The sequence below is a fragment of the Equus przewalskii genome, chromosome 1 (assembly GCF_037783145.1).
Source record: "Equus przewalskii isolate Varuska chromosome 1, EquPr2, whole genome shotgun sequence".
Taxonomy (NCBI): Eukaryota; Metazoa; Chordata; class Mammalia; order Perissodactyla; family Equidae; genus Equus; species Equus przewalskii.
The window spans coordinates 81,593,057-81,612,941 of record NC_091831.1 but is presented as its reverse complement, the minus strand read 5'-3'; the positions used below and the strand labels follow the sequence as shown (position 1 = coordinate 81,612,941).

Here is a 19,885-nt window from a genome sequence, read left to right as displayed (position 1 = left end):
GAGGGCCTGTAATGAACCAGCTTCCCAGGACTCACGCCTGTGTGCAGGCCCCTCCACTCGAGTCTGGGTTGGCCCTGTGACCCACTTTAATCAATAGAACACACCAGAAGCCACACTGTGTCTGTTCTGAGTGCAGCCTTGAGAAGGCCTGGCACCTTCCGCTTTTATACTCTTGGGAATCAACCAACAAACGTGCCATGGGGAGAGAGAAAAAGAGAACCCCAAGCTTCCCAACATCCCTGCCAAGACCAGACAAGGAAGTGACACCATCTGGTAAGCACCAGCGAGCTGCCATCCGACTGCAACCTCGGGAGACACCCCAGGCAAAAGCAGCAGGAGAACTTTCTGGCTGAGCCCAGCCAGGCCTCAGCATCAGGAGAGGGAATAAAACAGCTGAGCGGTAGTGCTGCCACTTATCTTACACTTCGTTTTGAGGTAAAGGAAAACAATACCAGAACCAGGAATGGAGATTATAATAAAAGAAAATCACAAGCCAATCTCTTCATGATTGCAGAGGCAAAACCCCTGCACAAAATATCGGCAAGCTGAATCCAGCTACACATAGAAGGGATAACACGCCACATCTAATTTGGGTTTATTCCGGGAATGCACAGTTGGTTTGACATTAAAAAAATCAATCAACGTAATTTACTATATTAATATATTGAGAAAGAAAAATCATGTGATTGTCTTAAGAGCTGAAAAAGTATTGGATGAAATTCAACATCCATTCATATTCACGATTTTTTTAAATAATAATTAAAATGCTTAGGAAACCAGAGCAAGAAGAAAATATCTTTACTTGATAAAGGGTATCTGAAGGAAAAAGAAGACAGCAAACACAATTGTGAAACGCCGAGAGCTTCCCCCTGAGCTCAGGAATAGGCAAGGATCCGTCACAAAGATGATGTAGTGTACGTTTCCACTTGTATGAAATGCCACAAGAGCAACGGCAGAATGTCCACAATCTATAGAGACAGAAATCTTAGCGGTTGCCTGGGGCTGGGGCTGTCGGGGAAACGGGGAGTGACAGACAATAGGTATGGGGTGATGACAGTATCCTAATGTTCATTGTAATGATGGTTGCACAGCTCCTTGAATAAACTCAAAATCATTCAGTTGTCCCCTTCAATGGATGAGTTGTATGGTATAATGGTGAATTATATCTCAATAAAGCTGTTATAAAAAGTAGAATAGGGACCAACCCTGTGGCTGAGTGGTTCAGTTCATGCGTTCCGCTTCAGAGACCCAGGGTTCACAGGTTCGGATCCTGGGCGTGGACCTACCCACTGCTCATCAAGCCATGCTGTGGCAGCATCCCACACAGAAGAACTAGAATGACTTACAACTCGGATATACAACTATGTACTGAGGCTTTGGGGAGAAAAAGAAAAAAGAGGAAGATGGGCAACAGATGGTTAGCTCAGGGCCAATCTTCCTCACCAAAAAAAAAATATATCTTACAAAACAAGATAGAATAAAGCAAGGATGCCATTATCACCACTTCTGTTCCATCCTGTACTAGAGGTGCTGACCAGCACAGTCAGACAAAAAAAAGAAAGGAAAAATAGATAATCATGTGCATAAAATATCATAAAGAATCTACAACTAAACCTAATTACATGGATGAATCTCACAAACATAATGCTGAGCCAAAGAAGCCACACGTGAAAGATGTGCACTGTACGATTCCATTTATATGTATATACATGTAAAGTTCAGAAAAGTCAAGACTAGACAATAGTGTCTGGAACAGCTAAGCCCTATTACCATAAAAGTCAGCATAGCATCTCATTTAGGGCCAGGAAAAGTGACACGAGTAGAAAGGGACACGGGATTCGGGGCCCCTGGGGCATAGGCAAGTCCAGAGGGTGGTTATGTGAGTGCTTAAAATCATTCACTTCCTGGGCTAATTAAGGGGCTCTGCTCTCAGGAAGGACAGGGCCCGACCCTTTCCCAGCACAGACCCCTGCCCCTCGCCTCCCCTCATCCCCACACACGCGATGCTACTCCGATTGCTGGCATCTCCTGAGCGCCCACTGCATGCCAGCACGGGGCGGGGTGCCTACACACAGCATCACCTTCAGTCCTCTGAGCCTGGATGGACCGACGCAGCTCAGCTACGGAGGTGGGGCCCCATCTGTCTGCCTCCAGGCTCCTCCCATCCCGGATCCCACGTGGGGTGGGACGGCGGAGGGGCCCTCTCTCCTCCCCAGGAGGGGATGTGGAGGGGAGCCTAAGATGGGGTCTGACCCCATCCTCTCGCTCTGCTGCTGTTCGCTCAGCTCAGGCCTGACTCCGGGGAACCACACCAGAGACTGAGTGTCCCTACACGCCTGCCTTGCCCTCCTCCCGCCCCTCTCCGGGAAAGTCAGCCGAGATGCCTCGGCCTGCGCGCTGCCCGAGCCAGCACTGGAGAGTGGCTGTGCTCCGGGTGTGAGCGCAGACGGAGGGATAAACGCTCTCCTCGGGCAGCGGTGATTAGCTCCCACCTCACACCCAGCTCTTTGAATCACAGGTTAGAGGCAGGGGGCTAAGTGCGCTGGGGACAGTGCCTCTGTTGACTGTGGCTGTCCCGCCCCCAGCGCGCCGTGGTCCTGTGGCTCGCGCTTCCCCGAACAGACCCGAGTGCCTCCCTCGGCCATTAATAACCATCCTCTGCATTAATGAATTGTGAACACAGGCTGGCCATTAAGACAGCGCAGGAAAATTCTTTGTGTTGCTAAGCCTTTTTCTCCGGACACCCACTATTGTTATGCAAATCCTGCCGGCATGGGGCAGGGCCCTGCTGCTTTTTTCTTTGAGAGTTTCCATGGAACCCCCAATAATGAAAGACCGACTGCATGCCTGGCCAGGATGGGTCATCTCTGACCATCCCAGGATGCAAAGCGCATCACATGCAGCCCCGTGAAGCCCCAGGGGGGGCAATGGGTGCCAGAACCAGGAAACCCTCCCAGGGACAGAAGGAGCCCCCATCATTGCCAACATTGTAACAGTGAGGGTTACAAGGAAACGGGGAGTGGCAACTGCAGTAAAGTTTAGAGATACGGGAGAAGTTTGGGAGAAGCGGACATTTCGTCGGGTCTTTTAAAAGTGAGTGGAACTGGTCACTTGAAAATGAAAACAGAGCTAGTCTGGTTAATAATGACGGTGTTTGTCGAGCACGTCCCATGTGCCACACACTGTTCCAAGGGCCTCAGATGCTCTAACTCATGTGCTCCTCATCCAATCCTATGAATTCAGGCCTATTTCTGATCAAGATCCTCATTTGATAGATGAGGAAGCGGAGGTGGTCTCTAATTTACTCAAGACAGGGGGCTAGGGAATGGAAGAACGAGGACTCACACAGGCTGGCCACCCCAGAGCCCTTGCTCGAAGCCACTGCACTAGTCAGCTGCTTGATAATTAAAGGATAGTTAAAGGAGGAAACCCCCACAAGTGCCTGGTTTTCAATTACCTGGCTCCGTCCCCAGCAGGCAGTTAGCTTCCTGGCCTGAGGGAGCTAGCTGCTCTTCTCCCTGATGGGGGCAGCCCAATGCCTGTCCCGGGGGCCTGCCCAGTAGAGCCTGGAGGCTAGTCTGCCATGTGCGGACACTGCTTGACCTGCCACCCTGGAGGGGCCATGGCCTCCTGCCTTTCAAGGCTGCCATGCCCGCATCCCACCCTCCCCTGTCTCCCTGTTGCCTGAGCAGCCTTGCTGACCATCCAGACACATCTGTGCACATGCCACCCCACGCAGCCTGCACACCCCAATACTGTGCCTGCTGAATGAGCATCCCCAGAGCTCAGTGCCTGAGATGTAGCCCAGACTCCTGACCCAGTTCCGGGACCCGGCAGCAGGACGCAATCCCCCGACTCAGGAGGACGCTGCTGTAGCAGACGGCGAAATTCCAGAAGGTCTCTGCCCTCACCCCTGGGCCTGAGGCAGAACAGCCAAGCTGAGCCTTGGGGTATGCGTGGCAGTTCAAAATTGTGCAGACTGTCCAAAGACAGGGGTAATTTCGAGCCCAATCTTGGTTTCCCCAGCCCTCCAGCTGTTTCCAATTCACTGGCCCCTGCCCTCAACAGGTATCTCCAAGAAATGAAAACTAGTCCCTCTCATTTCCCAAGAAAACCATCACCTGGAGTTTTTTGCTGCTGACTTCTCAGTCTGTGCGCCAAAGCACAGAAAAGCAGCCGAGCGACCTGCTCCCCTTCATATTTTCTGGGCCACTTTTCCCGTGATCTAAAGATGAAAAAGCAGAGTCTAGATCCACTGGGAGCTGCCAGGGCCCGGCCTGTCCACCCGACTCATGCTGGAGGCGGCACTTGGCGTCACCACGCAGCTCCACACGCACCCCGCAAGTCTAGGTGTGGGGGCCCCTGGAACACATTCCCTCTACATCCAGCGCCCCTGAGCTACCCTGCCTGCCCTTTTCTTCCCCCCTCCCCCAGGAGTGGATAGCCAGTATTCCAAGAGCGCAACGAAAGCCAAGGAATTTCCAGGCAAGTGAAGTCATAAAACTACGTTCAAGGACCTAAGGACTTCGAGGACCACTACTCAGCAAAGTGGACCTCGACAAACCTCAAGCTACCCCACAAACACTCCTGAAGGCTCTCTCATGCTTCCCAGGCAAGGACTTCCCAGCTGTCACAACAATGCCTAAAACCCAAAGACCAGGACCCCAACTAGGAGTCCTTCCACTAGTTCGCTGTGTACCTGTCACCATGTTCTGCAGACAGCTAGCTCTGGGACCACTCCCTGGGTGCTCCATGTGCCTCTGGGAGAACTGATCCTGCCCCAGGGCACTGGGAGCCCTGCGTTTTCCTCATATGCTGGCCAGATGCTGGTGTGGCACAGGACAGCCATGGCGTGGATCCCCAGGCCCTGGTCTCAGGGGAACAGCTCCTAGGGTGAGGTCTAGGGTGGGGCCAGAACCTCAGTGGCCTTCCCAGGCCACTTGCTATCAGTCCAGGGCTGTATGATCCCACTAGAACCATACGCTTGGGGAAGGAGACTGGGCGCTCGTTTGACTCAGGAACTGAAATTCGCTTTGATTATTTCTTCCGGGTCATTTGCAAGTTGCCAGAGGCCTGGAGAGGAGGGTTGGAATCCCTGGGCTGGAAGGGGCTGTGGGGCTCAGCTCACGTTGGTCCTGGTCTCTGGTAGTCCTGGGTGACTCTAGACCCCTCTACCGGGGCTCACACGAGTGGACTCACAGCTGTCCTCGCTTGTGGAGGAGAAGCAGGGTGGGGGTCCAAGGTGCCTAGGGCCCCGCTCATCCAGAGGAATGAAGGAATGCATGGAGTCTGCAGGAAAGGGTGCATCAGGAGCCGGTGGAGAGCAGCCTAGACCTCACGGGGGAGACCTAGCTGGAGAAGTGGTATACTGTACGCAAGCAGGTGACTCCCCTTCCTGAGCCTCAGTTTCGCATTTGTGAAAAAAACGGGTGGGCTTAGAAACCCAGATGGGTGCCAGGGGCCGCGTAGCCCCCCTGGCTTGAACAAAGCTCCTCCCATCTAGCTGAGATGGTCCCCTCATTGGCCAGTGGCCCCTGGAAGCAGAGCTCAGGCCAGAGCTCTGAGAGAAGGAGAGTTTGGTGCAGCTACCAGCTCGGCCAGCATCTGGCTGCCCAGCCACCTCTTGGGGTGCAAGTAAGGTGAGGGAGGCCAGGTCATAGCCCAGGTCAGAGCTCCTGGCACTGAGCCAGGCCCAGGAAATAGGGCGTGCTCCTCTCTTGGGCCCAGATTGGGCTATGCACTTGATCTCTATGGCTTGGGGAAGCCTGGGAGAGGAAGATGTGGGCTGCAAGAGTGAGAAAGACATCCTGGCCCCAACTACTTAACAAATGTTCTGCAAAACAATTGAGGGTTGACCCTCGGGGTGTTTAGAACCTGACTTGCAGGTACACACTTACCCCTAAATCCTGAAGCAGAGGCCAGTTCCCCATGCACATCTCCGGGTACGCCCAGCTCACCCAGACTGGAGCGAGGCTATGCCGCCCAGCCGACCCAAAGGCAGCCCAGAGACTGCCAACTCAGAATACCTCACAACACAAAGTTCCCCAACCAATACCAGCCTTTATCTCAGAGCCATCCCAGCTCCACTTACCAGCTGCGCAACTCCGGAAGCCTTCCTTGTCTAATATTTACTGCGTTATCACAACCGTTAAAGAGGCTATAACGTGAGACCACCTGGCAGCGCACAGGAGTTTTCAATAACTGCTCATTTCCATTCCTTTCAACATGACTTAGCAGACCAGAGACTAAAGCAAGCTGCTCAGAGAGGCCAGCAGGTATGTGCCTTGGTGGGTGATGGGGTCAGGATGAGGAAGGGAACTTTGCTGGGGTGAAGGCCCGAGGAGGAGCTGAGTGTGCAGGGAGAAGAATGTGGAAAGCAGAGATGGGAGGGGGCAGAGGAAAAGCCCCCCTCACAAAACGGCCGGGCACAGGCTGGTCTAACCAAGGATGTGCCGATTTGGCCCAAACACTTGAAGGCAACCCTTGAAAATGGGAATATTTCAAATAAAAATCTGGAGTTCCAGCTGGTCCTGAAAATTCAACATTCTGGCAGTGCTGCATCCACATTCCCACGTGGACACGATCAGCTGGCCTGAGCAATAGCTGACCTTTGATGGCAAGTGCTCCTCAGTCCCCCCTCCCAACTCTGCCCAGCCCAGATGTGAGGGTGTCCCCTAGCATGCTCCTTGCATAAGTGTTTCTGACAGTAGAGAAATGTGCCTTTTCCCAGCGCCTTTCAAAAGTGGGAAAATGATGGGGGCTGGCCCCACGGAGTAGTGGTTAAGTTGGGCGCACTCCACTTCAGCAGCCCAGGTTCACGGGTTCAGACCCCTGGTGTGGACCTACACCACTCATCAGCCACGTGATGGCGGCATCCCACATACAAAATATAGGAAGACTGACACAGATGTTAGCTCAGGGCTAATCTTCCTCAGCAAAAAAAAAAAAAGTGGGAAAATGACAAATAGACCAAGAAGGCTACATGTCTCAACAAAAGTGAGCAAGAGCTCCTCTGTATTTGGGGAAGCAAAGACAATGCCTGCACATGCTCATTTCTCTCCTCGTCTGCCAGGCTCTGGAAACATCTGAGCGTGTCCCCTGCTCCAGCATGCCTCACCCCCAACTGTAGTCAGGAAGGATTTCTCATGGGGATGCACAGGCTTCCCAAGCAGTGCCACCACGATGCACAAAGATGGACCCTAGTTTGGTAAGCATGCTGTGATTTCTGTCACCTCTGCAGGCTCCTGCACGCCCTAAGCTCCCCCATCACCATGGCAAGAGCAGCATCAAATGGAAATCTGTTTCCAGCAGGCACAGGGCAGGCCCCAGGGGCCAGAGCCCAGCTAGAAAAGCTTAGGGAAGGGCCCGAGAGGGGAGTGGTGAGGGACGAAGAGGAGAGTGACAGATTTACTGCCCTTGGTCTCCCAGCCCCAGATGCTGTCCCACTCTCCCTGCCTGGCAGTCTGGCTGTCTTGCCCCTCCTTCAGCCACCGCAGGCCTCACCAGGGCCTCAGTTTGGCTAGCCAGAGACCCCCAAGTGGTTCCAAGGCAGAGAGACACGAGAATGGCCTCCCTTTCATGAGGCTGGAGCAGAGCAAGCAAAGAAGGTTTATACAAGAGATGGCTATGCTCAGGAACTGAGCTGGCCCTCACCAAGGCGGAGAGGATTCAAAGGATGGACACGGGATCACTCCTCTGCAAGGACCAGATCCCTGAGTGATCCCCGAGTCCCACTGGCAGTCTCCTTCTGGAAGCCCCTTCTAATTGGCCGACCCCACCTCCGTAGGGCCCTGTCAGCCTCCTGTGTCCTGTGAATATTCCCAAGGCCGCTCTGAGGGGATACGCACAGCCTGGAGCACGGGCCCCTGGAGCTGAAGGAAACACTAGGAGTCCAGAGCCGGACAGAGCTGAGCCCGTCCAATCATGCCAGCCTGCTGAGCACCGGGATTTGCCCAGCCACCTGGACCACTCAGAAGAGGCTCTGGGCCTCGGAGCTCCAGCTCCTACTGTGGAAAGTGCAAACCCAGGAGCGTGGCATTCAGGGCCTTCAAGCTCGCGCACCTCCACCTTATCTCTGGGCACTCTCCCATGGGCCCCCAACACATTGGCCATTCTCCGGACAAGCCTGGTTCCCCTCCCCCTCCTGGCACTCTCGCAAGTGCTGTTCCCTGTGCCTAGAATGCCTTTCTCTCCCCTCAGACTCCCTAGGGAGGCTCCACCATGCCCTCATTCAGCCTCCAGAAACCACATTTGCGATGCAGATTGCCACTCTGTGTGTGCGTGCGCGTGCGCGTGCGCGTGTGTGTGTGTGTGAGACCCACTTGCTGGAGGGGGACCCCCTCAAGGGCAGGAGACTCCAGACCCTAATACAGACAAGCAAGGGACACCCAAGGGGGGTTTCCTCCCACTGCCTGTTATCAGGAAAAAGCCTACAAGCTGGCACCTGCAGCCCCAGCTCCCAGACCCCTGCCACAGACGAGTCCCAAGGGGGATGCTAGCACTGGCTCCCCGAGACCCACTCTGGGGTCCAACCTGATCCTGGCCAGCACAGCCTCCTGACCCCATCACACGAGGAGCAGGTTTGGGCCAGAAATCGAGAGACAGTAGATGGGCCCCTTCATCCAGCAGGGACACCCAGGAAATCTGGAAGGGGCAGCCCCACAGGCGTTCCTCTCTCGGCCTGACAAAACATCACTAATGGTTTCCATCCTTCAGCCAACGACAGCCACTGAGAAGAGAGCAAATCTTGGACAACCACAAATCCTAACAGTTGAGACTTCTGACGTCAGGAGCTCCCGGGGGAGACAGGTGGGTAGCTGCACATAGGGAGAGTGTCCTCAAAAGGTGGAGGATTGCCACTCAGGGGCCTCGCCCATGAGCTGCAGGTGAGCACCAAAAACTGCATCCACTGAGGGAGCAATCTGTGAGCAGGGAGTGGACACTCTGGAAACAACCAGCCCTCGGACAAGCCCGTCAGGTACAGTGATATTTACAAGATTCACGTACATTCTCGAGCCATGCAGAAATCAAACCAGACAGGACTGTGTGGAAACGGATGCTGTTAGTGATGCTGGCGGTGATTGACAGAAGGAATAAAGGAGCTGCACCTGCCCACAGTGCAAGAAGGACCCTAACCCAGAAAGCAGGACAGTCAGACAATCCCGGATCCCCGCGGAGACGTCACCAGGCCAGCAAAGCCCCAGCCCCGCCCCACCAGAGCCAAAACTCACCTTTCAGGGAGGCGACATGTGACAGGGCCTGGGCGTATGTGGCCGTATTCAGGAGGGTCCCCGGCAAGCAGGAGGGAAAGAAAGGTCCTGTGGGACCCACAGTTCGCCCCAGGCTGGCAGAGAAGGAAAATCACATGAGTTCCTAACCCTGTGTGCCCATCAGCCCTTCAGACCCAGGGGTCCAACCAGCCTCACCTCTGCTGGGCCTCCAGGGCCTCCTTCTTGCTCCGGGCCTGGTCCCCGGGGGGCGGGGAATTGATGTTTCTCACGGGCGGTGGCGTCACCTCTGCCATGGGCTCCTTGGCTCCTGGCTCCTGCTCAGAGGCTCCTCTCTCTGTTTTCCTCCATTTGGCCCTTCGGTTCTGGAACCAAACCTGAGTCCCCGATAGAAACACACACGCAACGGAGGCAGATGATCAGACATCAGGAGGGAACCGGAACCCAAACCCAAAGACCTGGACCCTGGGCATCTTGCAGCCAAGTGTGCAAGGCACAGCCCCCCCTTTTTAAGAGATCTATCAAAGCAGAGCTCTCTGAACTCCAGCTTCAGACCCACGACGGGTCAGAAGATCAGTGTAGAAGGCGTGGTGGGCATTTTTTAATGAGTGTGAAACCATAGAAAGTATCCAAATGCATTGCCCATAATAAGGGCAAAGTGTTATCTTGTGGAAAATCTCAGTGTAGGCGAGGACACTGATATGATGTGAAATGTATCTCCTCCCCGGGGCAGGAGAGGTGTCATAGTTAAAGAGGATCGTACACTGCTCTGGACTTTCCTCTTCAAAAATACTCTTTCACTCTGCCGGCAGATTTGGCCTGAGCAGCTGAGCCTGTCTGGCCTGGTACCTATCATTTAACCTGGAAATCATCTCTTACACATTGTGCCAAGCTCATAACCAGCAGCCCAGGGCACCCGTTAGAAACACTGACTCCAGAGTCAACCCTGGTTGGAATTCTGGCCCTCCGTGAATCTGGTTTAGAATCCACTGCAACCCTACGAAGCAGGCAGTCCCACTATCCCCATTTTACAGATGAGAAAACTAAGCCCAGAGAGGTTAATTAACTTGCCCAAGGTCATTCATATGGTTAGTGGCAGATCCACAGTTTGAAGTCCAGTGGCTTGGCTGAGGACCAGCATCCAAACTGGGTGGGGGCAATAACAGTGGCCACTCCCAGGCATCCTTAGGGAGATTAACGCAGAGATGCATGAAAACATGGAGCGCAGTGCCTGGCACGGAGCAACCACTCACTCGGTAAGCATTAGCTAGTTTTAGGAGGAGGCTTATGATCCCCCTGCTCTGAGTGCCTTCTTAGAGGCTGCTGTGGGACTCTTTATGCCTTGGGAACCAAAACTGCGTCTGCAGAAGGACAGCCTCACGGGAGCCAGGCACCTCGGGCCCAAGGTGTTCCCAGAGGTCAGTGAAATCCTGCTGCTCTTTACTCCATCCAGCAAGACCTCCTCTCTCCCCCCTGGGAGATAATTCCTGGCTGAAAAAAACGCTTGGCTGGACCTCTATCCTACTCACCTAGCATCCTCTCCTCCTCCTGCCGGCACACTGGCCCAGGAGAGAACCCGGATCCTGAGGCTGAGCCCTCTGCCAGCCCACCCCACCTCTGAATTTTCATTCTCCTTTCACTGGGTTTCTTTCTTTCTTTTTTAATCTAGTTGGCTTTTAATTGCACATATCAGCAACCATTGAATAATGATTTTATCTGTATTCTAAATTTAGGGCAGTTAAATGCAAAGCAAAATGCAGACACTTTCTTGCGTCTTAATTGAATGAAGGTCACAGCTATAACAACATTTAATTGAGCTATTTTTCATTATCATATTTTAATGACTTTGCACTGACAGTTCGCCTGCTTCTGAGGAAAGAGCATGATGGAGTCGTTTATTTCCCTATTTAGTTACTGTTTGACAACATCAGCTTCGATTAAGACCCTGCTTTATAGAACATTAATCATATTTGAATGAGCAAGGGGTAGAGATGTAAACACAGCTCCCTTCCCGCCACCGGCGCCCAGCCTGGTCCCCGCACGGAGGCTCGCTAAACCACGCTCCACGGCCATTGTCTGTTTGCATAATAGCCGACAACAACCCGAACAACAATTCCCAGCTTTAATTGTGGCCACTCCTATCTCACCCTTGCACCTTTCAGGAAGAAGTTATGATCTTCCCCTTCTGAATGCTCAATAATTGTGTCATTTATCTCAATTTGCAGTTCAGTCTTTAGGCAGCTCTTGGCAAGCCGGCATTAAAAAAGGAGAAAGGATAGACGGCATCCTGGCCAAAGGAGATTTTCATTTCCAAATAATAATCAGTTTAATTTGCCCGCATATGACCAATGATTCATGTTCAGATTTAATAATCAGGATCACATAATCTGATTATAGGGGAAATAATTTGTTTACAACCCCCAATTTACTGCTCAGAATTCCATTATCTCTCTTCAGCCATTGGTTTTTAAGAGATACTAACATGACCCAGGGGAACCGAAAGCAAACTATTATATTTCCTACAATTAGATCTTTGCATAGTCTTAACCCCAAGCCCCTACATAAAAAAAGAACAGAAACAGCATGGAGGAAACCCCATAAATAAAATGAATATATAATTGTGCTCAGAGAAGAGCTCGCCCGGAGAGGTGGCGTTGCAAATCTGTTCCTCTCGCACTCGGGCACATCTGCTGGGCTCGACGGGTTTGTGCACTTAAACATAATCACCGCGTAGCTTCTAGAAAGAAATCCTGCTTAGAGATGGTCACCGTGGGCCCCACTCGCCTTTGAGGCAGCCCTCTCGCTGCTGCCGTTTAAAGATTTTTAAATTGCCCATGTTCTTCGGATCCACTTCACTAAAAGAGTGCGCGTGCCGGAGAAAAGTTGGACATGATGCAATTTCTGGAAAGCGGATCCTTATCCTGTTCCCATCTGAAAACACAGTTCTCTACAATTGACCGGCCTTACCCCAGAGCGGTCGGAGCAGCTTTGAGAATAGCATCTCAGCTCTTTTTTTTTTTTTTTCCAAAGCAAGGAAATGGATGTGCATTGATGTAATTTAGTACCTTAGAGACGCGGACAAATTAGTGTAGAACATTATCACTAGTTAATTATGAATGACCGATTAATCAACCTAATCTAATATTCCACATTATGTTGATGTTATTAAAGTGCATCATGAAAATGACAGATAGTCTTCATTTGCTTTCTTTGGCCAAATGTGCACTCTGCAGTCATGATGTCAAAAAAAAAAAAGTTTGCCAGTTTTAATATCAGAGAGTTAAATAATTAAAAAGAAGGTTTACCTGCACTCTGGCTTCTGTGAGGTTTATTTTCATGGCTAGCTCTTCTCTAGTGAAGACGTCAGGGTAGTGCGTTTGAGCAAAAACGGCCTCGAGAGCTTCCAGCTGGTAAAAGGAAGAAATATTTACTGGGGAGTGGCTGTGGCTTGAGGAGAGGAAGCAGATACATATTTCAAATTTGCTATAAGTGGTGAGGAAATAGTTTCACGGATCAAATAGAGGAAGATGAGAAAGAAAAGAGCTCTTTGCAAACATCCCGCAGAATTAAAATTTCAACCACGGATGACTTAGGAGCGAAAACTTGCTAACAACCTCAGTGCTCTCTCCAGAAGTAGAAATAAGAAGAGAGGCGCAAAGATTTATAGGCATTTACATTTCAATATATTCATAGGAATCAAAATCTAAGGAGGCCTTGTGAATTAGAGCAATCCTCACAGCTCTTGCCACAGGGCATGGGAAAATGAGACACCTTGCAGATGCCCTGGCTATGTCAGTCCCACCGAAACCGCGTGAGGGTATTTGGATCACTTCCTGAACACTCCAGTCTGCCCCAAGAATAGGATAGACCTAAGAGAGGGAGCCCAGGCCAGGAAACACTATATTGGGGTTCCAGTTATAGCCCTTCAATTTGTGGGTGACAATACCTTCTACGAATCAGTCAACTTCTTGGGCCCCAGTCTACCCATCTATCTTTTGGGCATAACAATGTCCTAGCTGCCTTCCTCAAAGGGTTATTTCGACGTTCAAATGATATCTCTGATGGGGCACATTCCTCAAACTATCAGCCTAAGGCAAATGGGAGCTACTGGCTAGCCTCTTCACTCACTATCTGGGATCATAAGGTCAGGGTCATCTGCCCTCTCGCCCCAGTCCTTGACACGTAAATTGTTCAAGCAAACGGAAAGATCTGGTTAACACACTCAGTTGACGTCTTTGAAAAGACAAAGAAGAGCCGCTGAAACTCTGATTTTTTTGGTTTTTTTTGGACGCAGGAAGTAGCTGAGTCTCAGAAGGCTCATTACCTGCTGAAGAGTGAAGGTCGTCCGGTTCCGGCGCTGTTTTCTGCGCAGAAACCCATCGTCGAAATCTCCCGTAGAGTGGTTGCCAAAGGGTGCCGTGCCTACTGGAAGCACACTGGGTCAGCCTGAGCCAGAGGTCCCCGGTCCTCACCTCAACTCCCAGCCACACACGCGCGTTCAGAGGCACGGACCTGTCCCCTCCAGACAGAGCCCTGTCTGTCCCAAAGCATCTTTCTCCCTTCTTCTTATGAAGGCCCCCTCTCTTCCTCTCTCTTGTGCCCTCTCTCTCCCAATAACCTTTGATTGTAGGCCCAGCTATGCCCGTTTCATAGGGCGACTGGCATCCTTACTGCCCGAGACAGCCAAGCCCGCTGCTTCTGAAATTCGGGACTCTAGCCAGGAAGGGTCATTGGCTGAGGTGGTGCCCTCACCTGCCCTCTGGCTCCCAGCTGCACCTCTGTCCCTCTACCTCAGCTCCTTTAATAGGAGCCTCTATGTCTCCCTTTTGCTCACCTGTTAGTTTCCTTTCCCCTGTTTCTATAAACAAGGATAAAGGCTGGGGATGGGGGAGGAAAGAAACCACCAAGAGCTTTCACAGCACTTTTCTCCTAGAACTTCAGGACACAAGGAGGTAAGAAGTTTATAAATGAATATTAATTACCATTGGTCACAGCTCATCAGCACCATAGTGGATCTGTTATATGGACGTCAATTAACAGGAGAGCTGCACCAACAGCAGCTGGCCTGAATTCCAAGCAGACAGACAGGGCCACTCTCAAAGGGCACCCCACCCTCCAGCCAGGCTCATAAAGGACCCACGGTTCCCATGTCCCTAAGAAGAGAGGCGTCCTTTCCACTGTCCTCCCCAGCAGCCTCCATAGCTCGTATAAAGCCAGAACAGAGTTTGGCCCCAAACGGGCCTTCAGCTTATTTTCCAAATGCGTGCCATTTACTTGACGGTCCACAGTGACTTCTTAGCAAAACAAATGAGCAAGTTCCCATTAGCCGGTGATTGCTGTACCTGCCATGGGCTCTGGCCTCAGAATCTCTGGCGTTCGGCATTAGGAGCTGACAAACCACGCCACCCAAACAACGTCCCTCAGAAGGACCTCGATCCCAAAGAAGCAACGTCCTTTGGGCGTTTAAAAACTCCATCTACTAAAGAGAGTCCCTCCTACTTAGGATTCAATTCTCCAGGCCCACATCCTTGGCTTCAGTGCACCCACCGTCTCCTGGAGCCCGCTCCCTCTAGCTTCCTGTCCAGATATGTTCTTCCTCAAATCCCTAGTTACAGGCATTTCTCTCCAGCTCATCAGAAACCTCAAAGGGACGGCCTCAAATCAGTCTTACTTCCGTTATTTTTGGGGAAACCAAATTGTCTCCTTTTGAAACAAAACACTTGACTGGTGAGGACGAAACACAAACTCTGAAGTGCTGTCATCACACTCAGCCTCACTCTTCTAACTTACAGCTGCTGGTCCCAACCTGTTTCACAACGTGTGCACAGTATGCCTTTCAGTGAGACAGTGTGGGTCAAACCGAACCCTAAAAAAGACTGATGGCTCAACAAATTAACAAGAACAACTAGAAAAGAGGAAAATATAAAGAGAGACTTTTTACTTAAAAATAAGTAGAATGGTCGATAATGTTACGGAAATGCTAAGCCTTGCTGATAATTAAACAAAACAGAACGATGAACCAGTATTTTCACCATTTTGGCAAAAAAAAAAATAAGGTGCATAATGATACCCAATACAGATAAGAGGGTAATAAAATGTGCAGGCTCATTAATCGTTTGTAGGTTAATTAGTTTGTGGGTTAACCAACTGAGCATCAATTGATGCAGCCTTATTCGGGGTAATTTGACAATATCCTTCAACAATTTAAGCACACGCACAGGTATTTAATTTATGAAGATACTTATAAAGTGTGCCAAAATAGAGACAGAAAAATGTTCCTGGAAACACGGTAATAGAAAAAAACTGGAAATAACGAAAGTTCCCATCAGCAGGCACTTTCTGTACAACATATAAGGGAATACTACACAGCTGTGGAAAATAAATCGGTAGCCCTATAGACATTGGCATGGAAAACTCCCCAAAATAGATATTATGAAGCAAAAAAGAGCAAAGCGTCGAATGGTGTGGCAGTGCCGTCTCAGCATAAATAAGGCATAACATGCAGAGAGAAAAATACGTAAATGAGGGTGAGAGCATGTTTTTCTTGAAGGAATCACTAGAAACCAACAATAGGGAGGATTTTCAGAAAAAGAGGTGGACAAAGAGGATTTCACTTTTCAGCCTATAGGTTTCTGTTCTGTTTGAATTTCCTAAGCAGGTGTGTGTTGTACCTTTCACTCTCATATCAGTAAAATTATCTGAGAAGAGAGATGATGCGCCAAGCTCTGCTTTCTCCTTTACGCCTCTCTAGATCAACAAAAAATAAAAATCAAAAAGCTGATCAGTGGGGCTGGCCCGGTGGTGCAGCCGTTAAGTGCGCACATTCCGCTTCGTCGGCCCAGGGTTTGCTGGTTCAGATCCCGGGTGTGGACACGGCACCGCTTGTCAAGCCATGCTGTGGCAGGCGTCCCACATATAAAGTAGAGGAAGATGGGCACGGGTGTTAGCTCAGGGCCAGTCTTCCTCAACAAAAAGAGGAGGATTGGCAGCAGATGTTAGCTCAGGGCTAATCTTCCTCAAAAAAAAAAAAGCCGATTGGCTATAAGGAGACATCCTATTCCAAAGGTCTGTTCTCAGCCTTTCCGTCTGCAACAGATCACCTCCTCCCCAGCAACACTAAATGGAAATAAAACACCCCTTTCTGCAAAACGGGCTTAGGAACGCAGCTGCAAAGGGATAAACGTTCTCAGGGACCCATCTCCCTTTCTTCTGGTCACAGCAGGCCGAAGCAGCGCTGAGACGTGCCTGGGGTGTGGGAAGGAAAGGAGAGCCGCCGACTGACCGAGCTGAGCTGAGAGCAGCGAGCAGCTCAGTGCTCTGGGGCCAGGAGGGGCTGGGCCAGGACTCTCCCCAGGTGACTTCTGCAACCCACCCTGCAGACAGGACTCTCCCCTGAGGTCACTCAGGCAGCCTACCACCTGCTAAATCCCCAAACCTTGGCTTTCCCCACTTTGACAGGATGGGTGGGCCACTAGAAGTCAGTCAGTGCAAACCCCAGGTGCAGAAGTACAGAGAAGGCGTGCCCGGCACACATGGGGAGGGTCGTCCTCCAGTCCCGGGCTACAGTGTCAGGGGAGGCACCTGACCTCTTTCCAGAAAGCCCATCAACACAGATCCTGGGAGATAAAGGAGGTGAAATGCAGGCAAATGTGTGGTCTTCCCCTCTTAGGAACGCTGGCTGAGCTGGTGGGGCTCAGATGCTGGTGCTCATCAGCCCCCTTCAGAAAATCCTACTGAACTCTTAAAACCTTCCGTGGGGGGAGTGGGGGGGAACCTGGTGATGTTAGTGCTTAAGTTCTCCCCCTCCACTTAGGCTGCTGGGGTTCACAGGTTCAGATCCCCAGGGCAGACCGACACACCGCTCATCAAGCTGTGCTGTGGCGGCATCACACATACAAAACAGAGGACGACTGCCACAGACCTTAGCTCAGGAACAATCTTCCTCAAGCAAAAAGAGGACGATTGGCAATGGATGTTGGGGCGAATCTTCCTCATCAAAAAAAAAAAAAAAAAGATTCCATGGGAAAAACAAAAACAAACTTTTTGAAATCCCTGTGTGCACTGGCCAGCTGAGGTTCAGCTACTGCTCAGGAAAAATGGGACAAGGTGGAAGAGCATCCTCTGATGTCTCAAGTCCTTCAGTGTCTCACCACCTTCTGCCCCTCTCCATGTATCCCTCAATTTCTTGGCCTCCAAAACTCTCCCACCCAACAAATCAATCAAAGCAGTGGGCTGCCAAGTGAAGTCGTATCCTTCTCAGTTATAAAGTCCACATCCTATGGTTGAGATGACTGCGCCCAGGATGGCGCTGTTAAAAGGCCAGAGGTTGTGCCTCTGCATTTGCCTGATGCATATAATCCCCCCATGGCCAGAGGGCCCACCCCTGGGGATCCCCCAGGCCCTGAGTGGGGCCACCAGAGATCCAAGCTGTCACCTCCTCAACAACCTCCCCCCACCTAACAATCCAGAGCGGAGGCTGCACCAGGGATTGGGAGGCAAAATTTCTTCCAAGGCCTGGAGACCCTAAAAGACCCAAACCCTGGCCCTGGGGCTGCCCCTGGGAGTGGAGAGTAGTTGACATCTGGGGTCAGGAAAGCGAGCGAGTCACAGAGAAGGAGCCATGCCGGGGCAGTCGGCGCCGTGGTGGGCAGGGCCATCTAGCTGCGGAGGGCCGGGGGTCCGGGAGCAGACGTGAAGGGCCCGGAGCAGTATTGCCCTGCGCTGGTAGAGAGAACAAGCTGGTAACGGGTCGTTCATGGCTCATGGTCGGCCAATGCGGGGCCGACTCCCTAGTCCACCTTGGCTTTTCGGGATGTTTGCAAAACACCGTGAAAGATTGATGCGGCCCCCTGGGCAGGGGAGCCCCGATTAGAGGCGTGACACCAGCATCTGTGCTGGGAGGACCCGAGCGGTCCCTGCGGCGCGCACAGCCCTGGGCCGCAGGCCCAAGCGGGGAGGGAGGTGGGAGGCAGGTGGCTACGGGGCGGGAGGCTGGAGCGGGATGGGGGGGAGGGGCCAGGGACGCCCCTACCCACCGCCCGGCGGCTGAGCCCCTCACGGAGCGGGAACCCCACCACCTCAGCCCCGCTGCCGCGCGGGCCCTTTCTGGCCGGCGCCAGCCTTTCGGAGCGGCCCCGGGCGCGCAGCGCTTACTCACCCTCTAGCTGTGGAGGACAGTGGAAATAAAACATCGCCGACGGCCGGATCCGCTGGACAGCCCGGACTCGGGAGGGTGATCGCGGGATCGACGAGGCGCTTGTAGCTCCGGCCTGGCTGCCAAGCAAACTGACAGAGTCTGAATTTCCCTCTGCCTGCGCCCCGGCCCAGCCCTGGAGCGCACCGGGCGCTGCCTTCCTGGAAAACCTCCTCCCAACGCGCTCAGTCCACTGTGGGGACTGGAGGTGGGGGTGGCAGCGCCGTAGCAAGCCAGGCCCCCCGCGGGACGGCCTTTCGGATCGGGTCCACCTCCCTCACCCCCGCCTCGGCCCCAATACCAAACGCGCGCAGCCTGGTTCCTGGCTCTCAGGGGTCCCCGCCGTCAGCCCCGCACTCAGGCCACCGCAGCCGGGTCGGGCGAGCACCCCAGGCCATCTCCGCGAGCGGCAGCCCCCGCCAGGAAGGCAGCCGACCCCAAGGCCGGGCGCGCGGGGCCCGTTGAGCGGGTCGGGAGGCGCGCGTACCTCGGCGAGCGGCTGGCGAGGAAGGCCAGAGCGTGACCGCCTCCAGTCCGCTCGCCGGCTCGGCTGGAGGCAGGCGGGGCTCCGCGCGGCTGGCGCCCGCAGGACCAGAAAAGTGACTCGGGAAGTGGCCAGATGTCTTGCTGTCTGTCTACAGCGCGCGCCGCCGCTCAGCACTCGCCTTTATAATCTCACGCATAATTGGCCTTAATCTGATTATTTCCAGCGCTGTCTACAGCGAGTAACTTGGATAGGTCTATTGGGCCTTACAAATGGCCCACGTGGTGTAAAAAAAAAAAAAAAAAAAAAAAAAACCGTCATTTCTCAGCAAACATCAGGAATGTTTTTCCTCTTTTCTTTTCAAGAGCATAGAAACAACCACCCCGCAAATGCATTATTTTCTGAACACTCCACCCCACCCCCTCCCGCAGTCCCCTCTGACTCAAACCTTTCTCCGAGAGCTTGGATTTGGGCTGGCCCTTGTCAGAGGCCTGGCGACTCCCGGGCTGCAAATTGACAAAGCGCTGCTAATTGTCGCCGCCCGGATGGGTTTTGGGGGAACTCTTTGCACACGGCTTCCCTTTCCAAGAGACTGTACAAAAGGAAAGTTTGATTTTGTTCTCAGCAAGGGGTCCCTGAATTTATGTTCGCTTCTCCATGCAAATGATATGCGGTGGGACCCTTCGCAATTACTTTTAAAATGCATCCGAGGCAGACACTCAGCGGAGAGAGCGCGCCCTTCCCTCTGCCTGGGTGAAAATTAAACTCTAAAGTACCAGGCTGAAATTTTCAAGTCAGGGGCGCGGGATTGGATCAAATCACATAAACTGCAAAAAAAGCAAGTCTAATGGCGCATAATTGGTTCTGTAATAGCATTACACCAGGATAATAGCCCGTTACGGCCCCCTGCACTATTAAGTGCTTCCCTGGCGGAAAGCCTTTATGATATTAAAGGGGGAATATAATGATATTTTGGTTATT

At 52.2% G+C, this 19,885-nt stretch overlaps 1 protein-coding gene across 11 annotated transcripts in view; it reads right to left on the bottom strand.

Moving 5' to 3' along the window:
• The window catches only part of DRGX (dorsal root ganglia homeobox), a 33,310-nt gene extending 14,239 nt beyond the window's left edge, over positions 1 to 19,071 (bottom strand). For 2 of the 11 annotated variants that reach the window (XM_070615322.1, XM_070615315.1), the window contains exons 1-6: positions 18,908 to 19,042; positions 18,385 to 18,500; positions 13,552 to 13,649; positions 12,533 to 12,634; positions 9,426 to 9,604; positions 9,231 to 9,343 (exon numbers count right to left, since the gene is read on the bottom strand). In XM_070615322.1, coding sequence (XP_070471423.1) covers positions 9,231 to 9,343; positions 9,426 to 9,604; positions 12,533 to 12,634; positions 13,552 to 13,649; positions 18,385 to 18,418 — 526 coding nt within the window. In that variant the 5' untranslated portion in view covers positions 18,419 to 18,500; positions 18,908 to 19,042. Of the gene's footprint in view, positions 1 to 9,230; positions 9,344 to 9,425; positions 9,605 to 12,532; positions 12,635 to 13,551; positions 13,653 to 18,384; positions 18,513 to 18,721 lie in introns of all 11 variants that reach the window. The other 9 variants (XM_070615277.1, XM_070615321.1, XM_070615325.1 and 6 more) reach the window with 8 other exon arrangements.
• Positions 19,072 to 19,885: the final 814 nt, after the last annotated feature.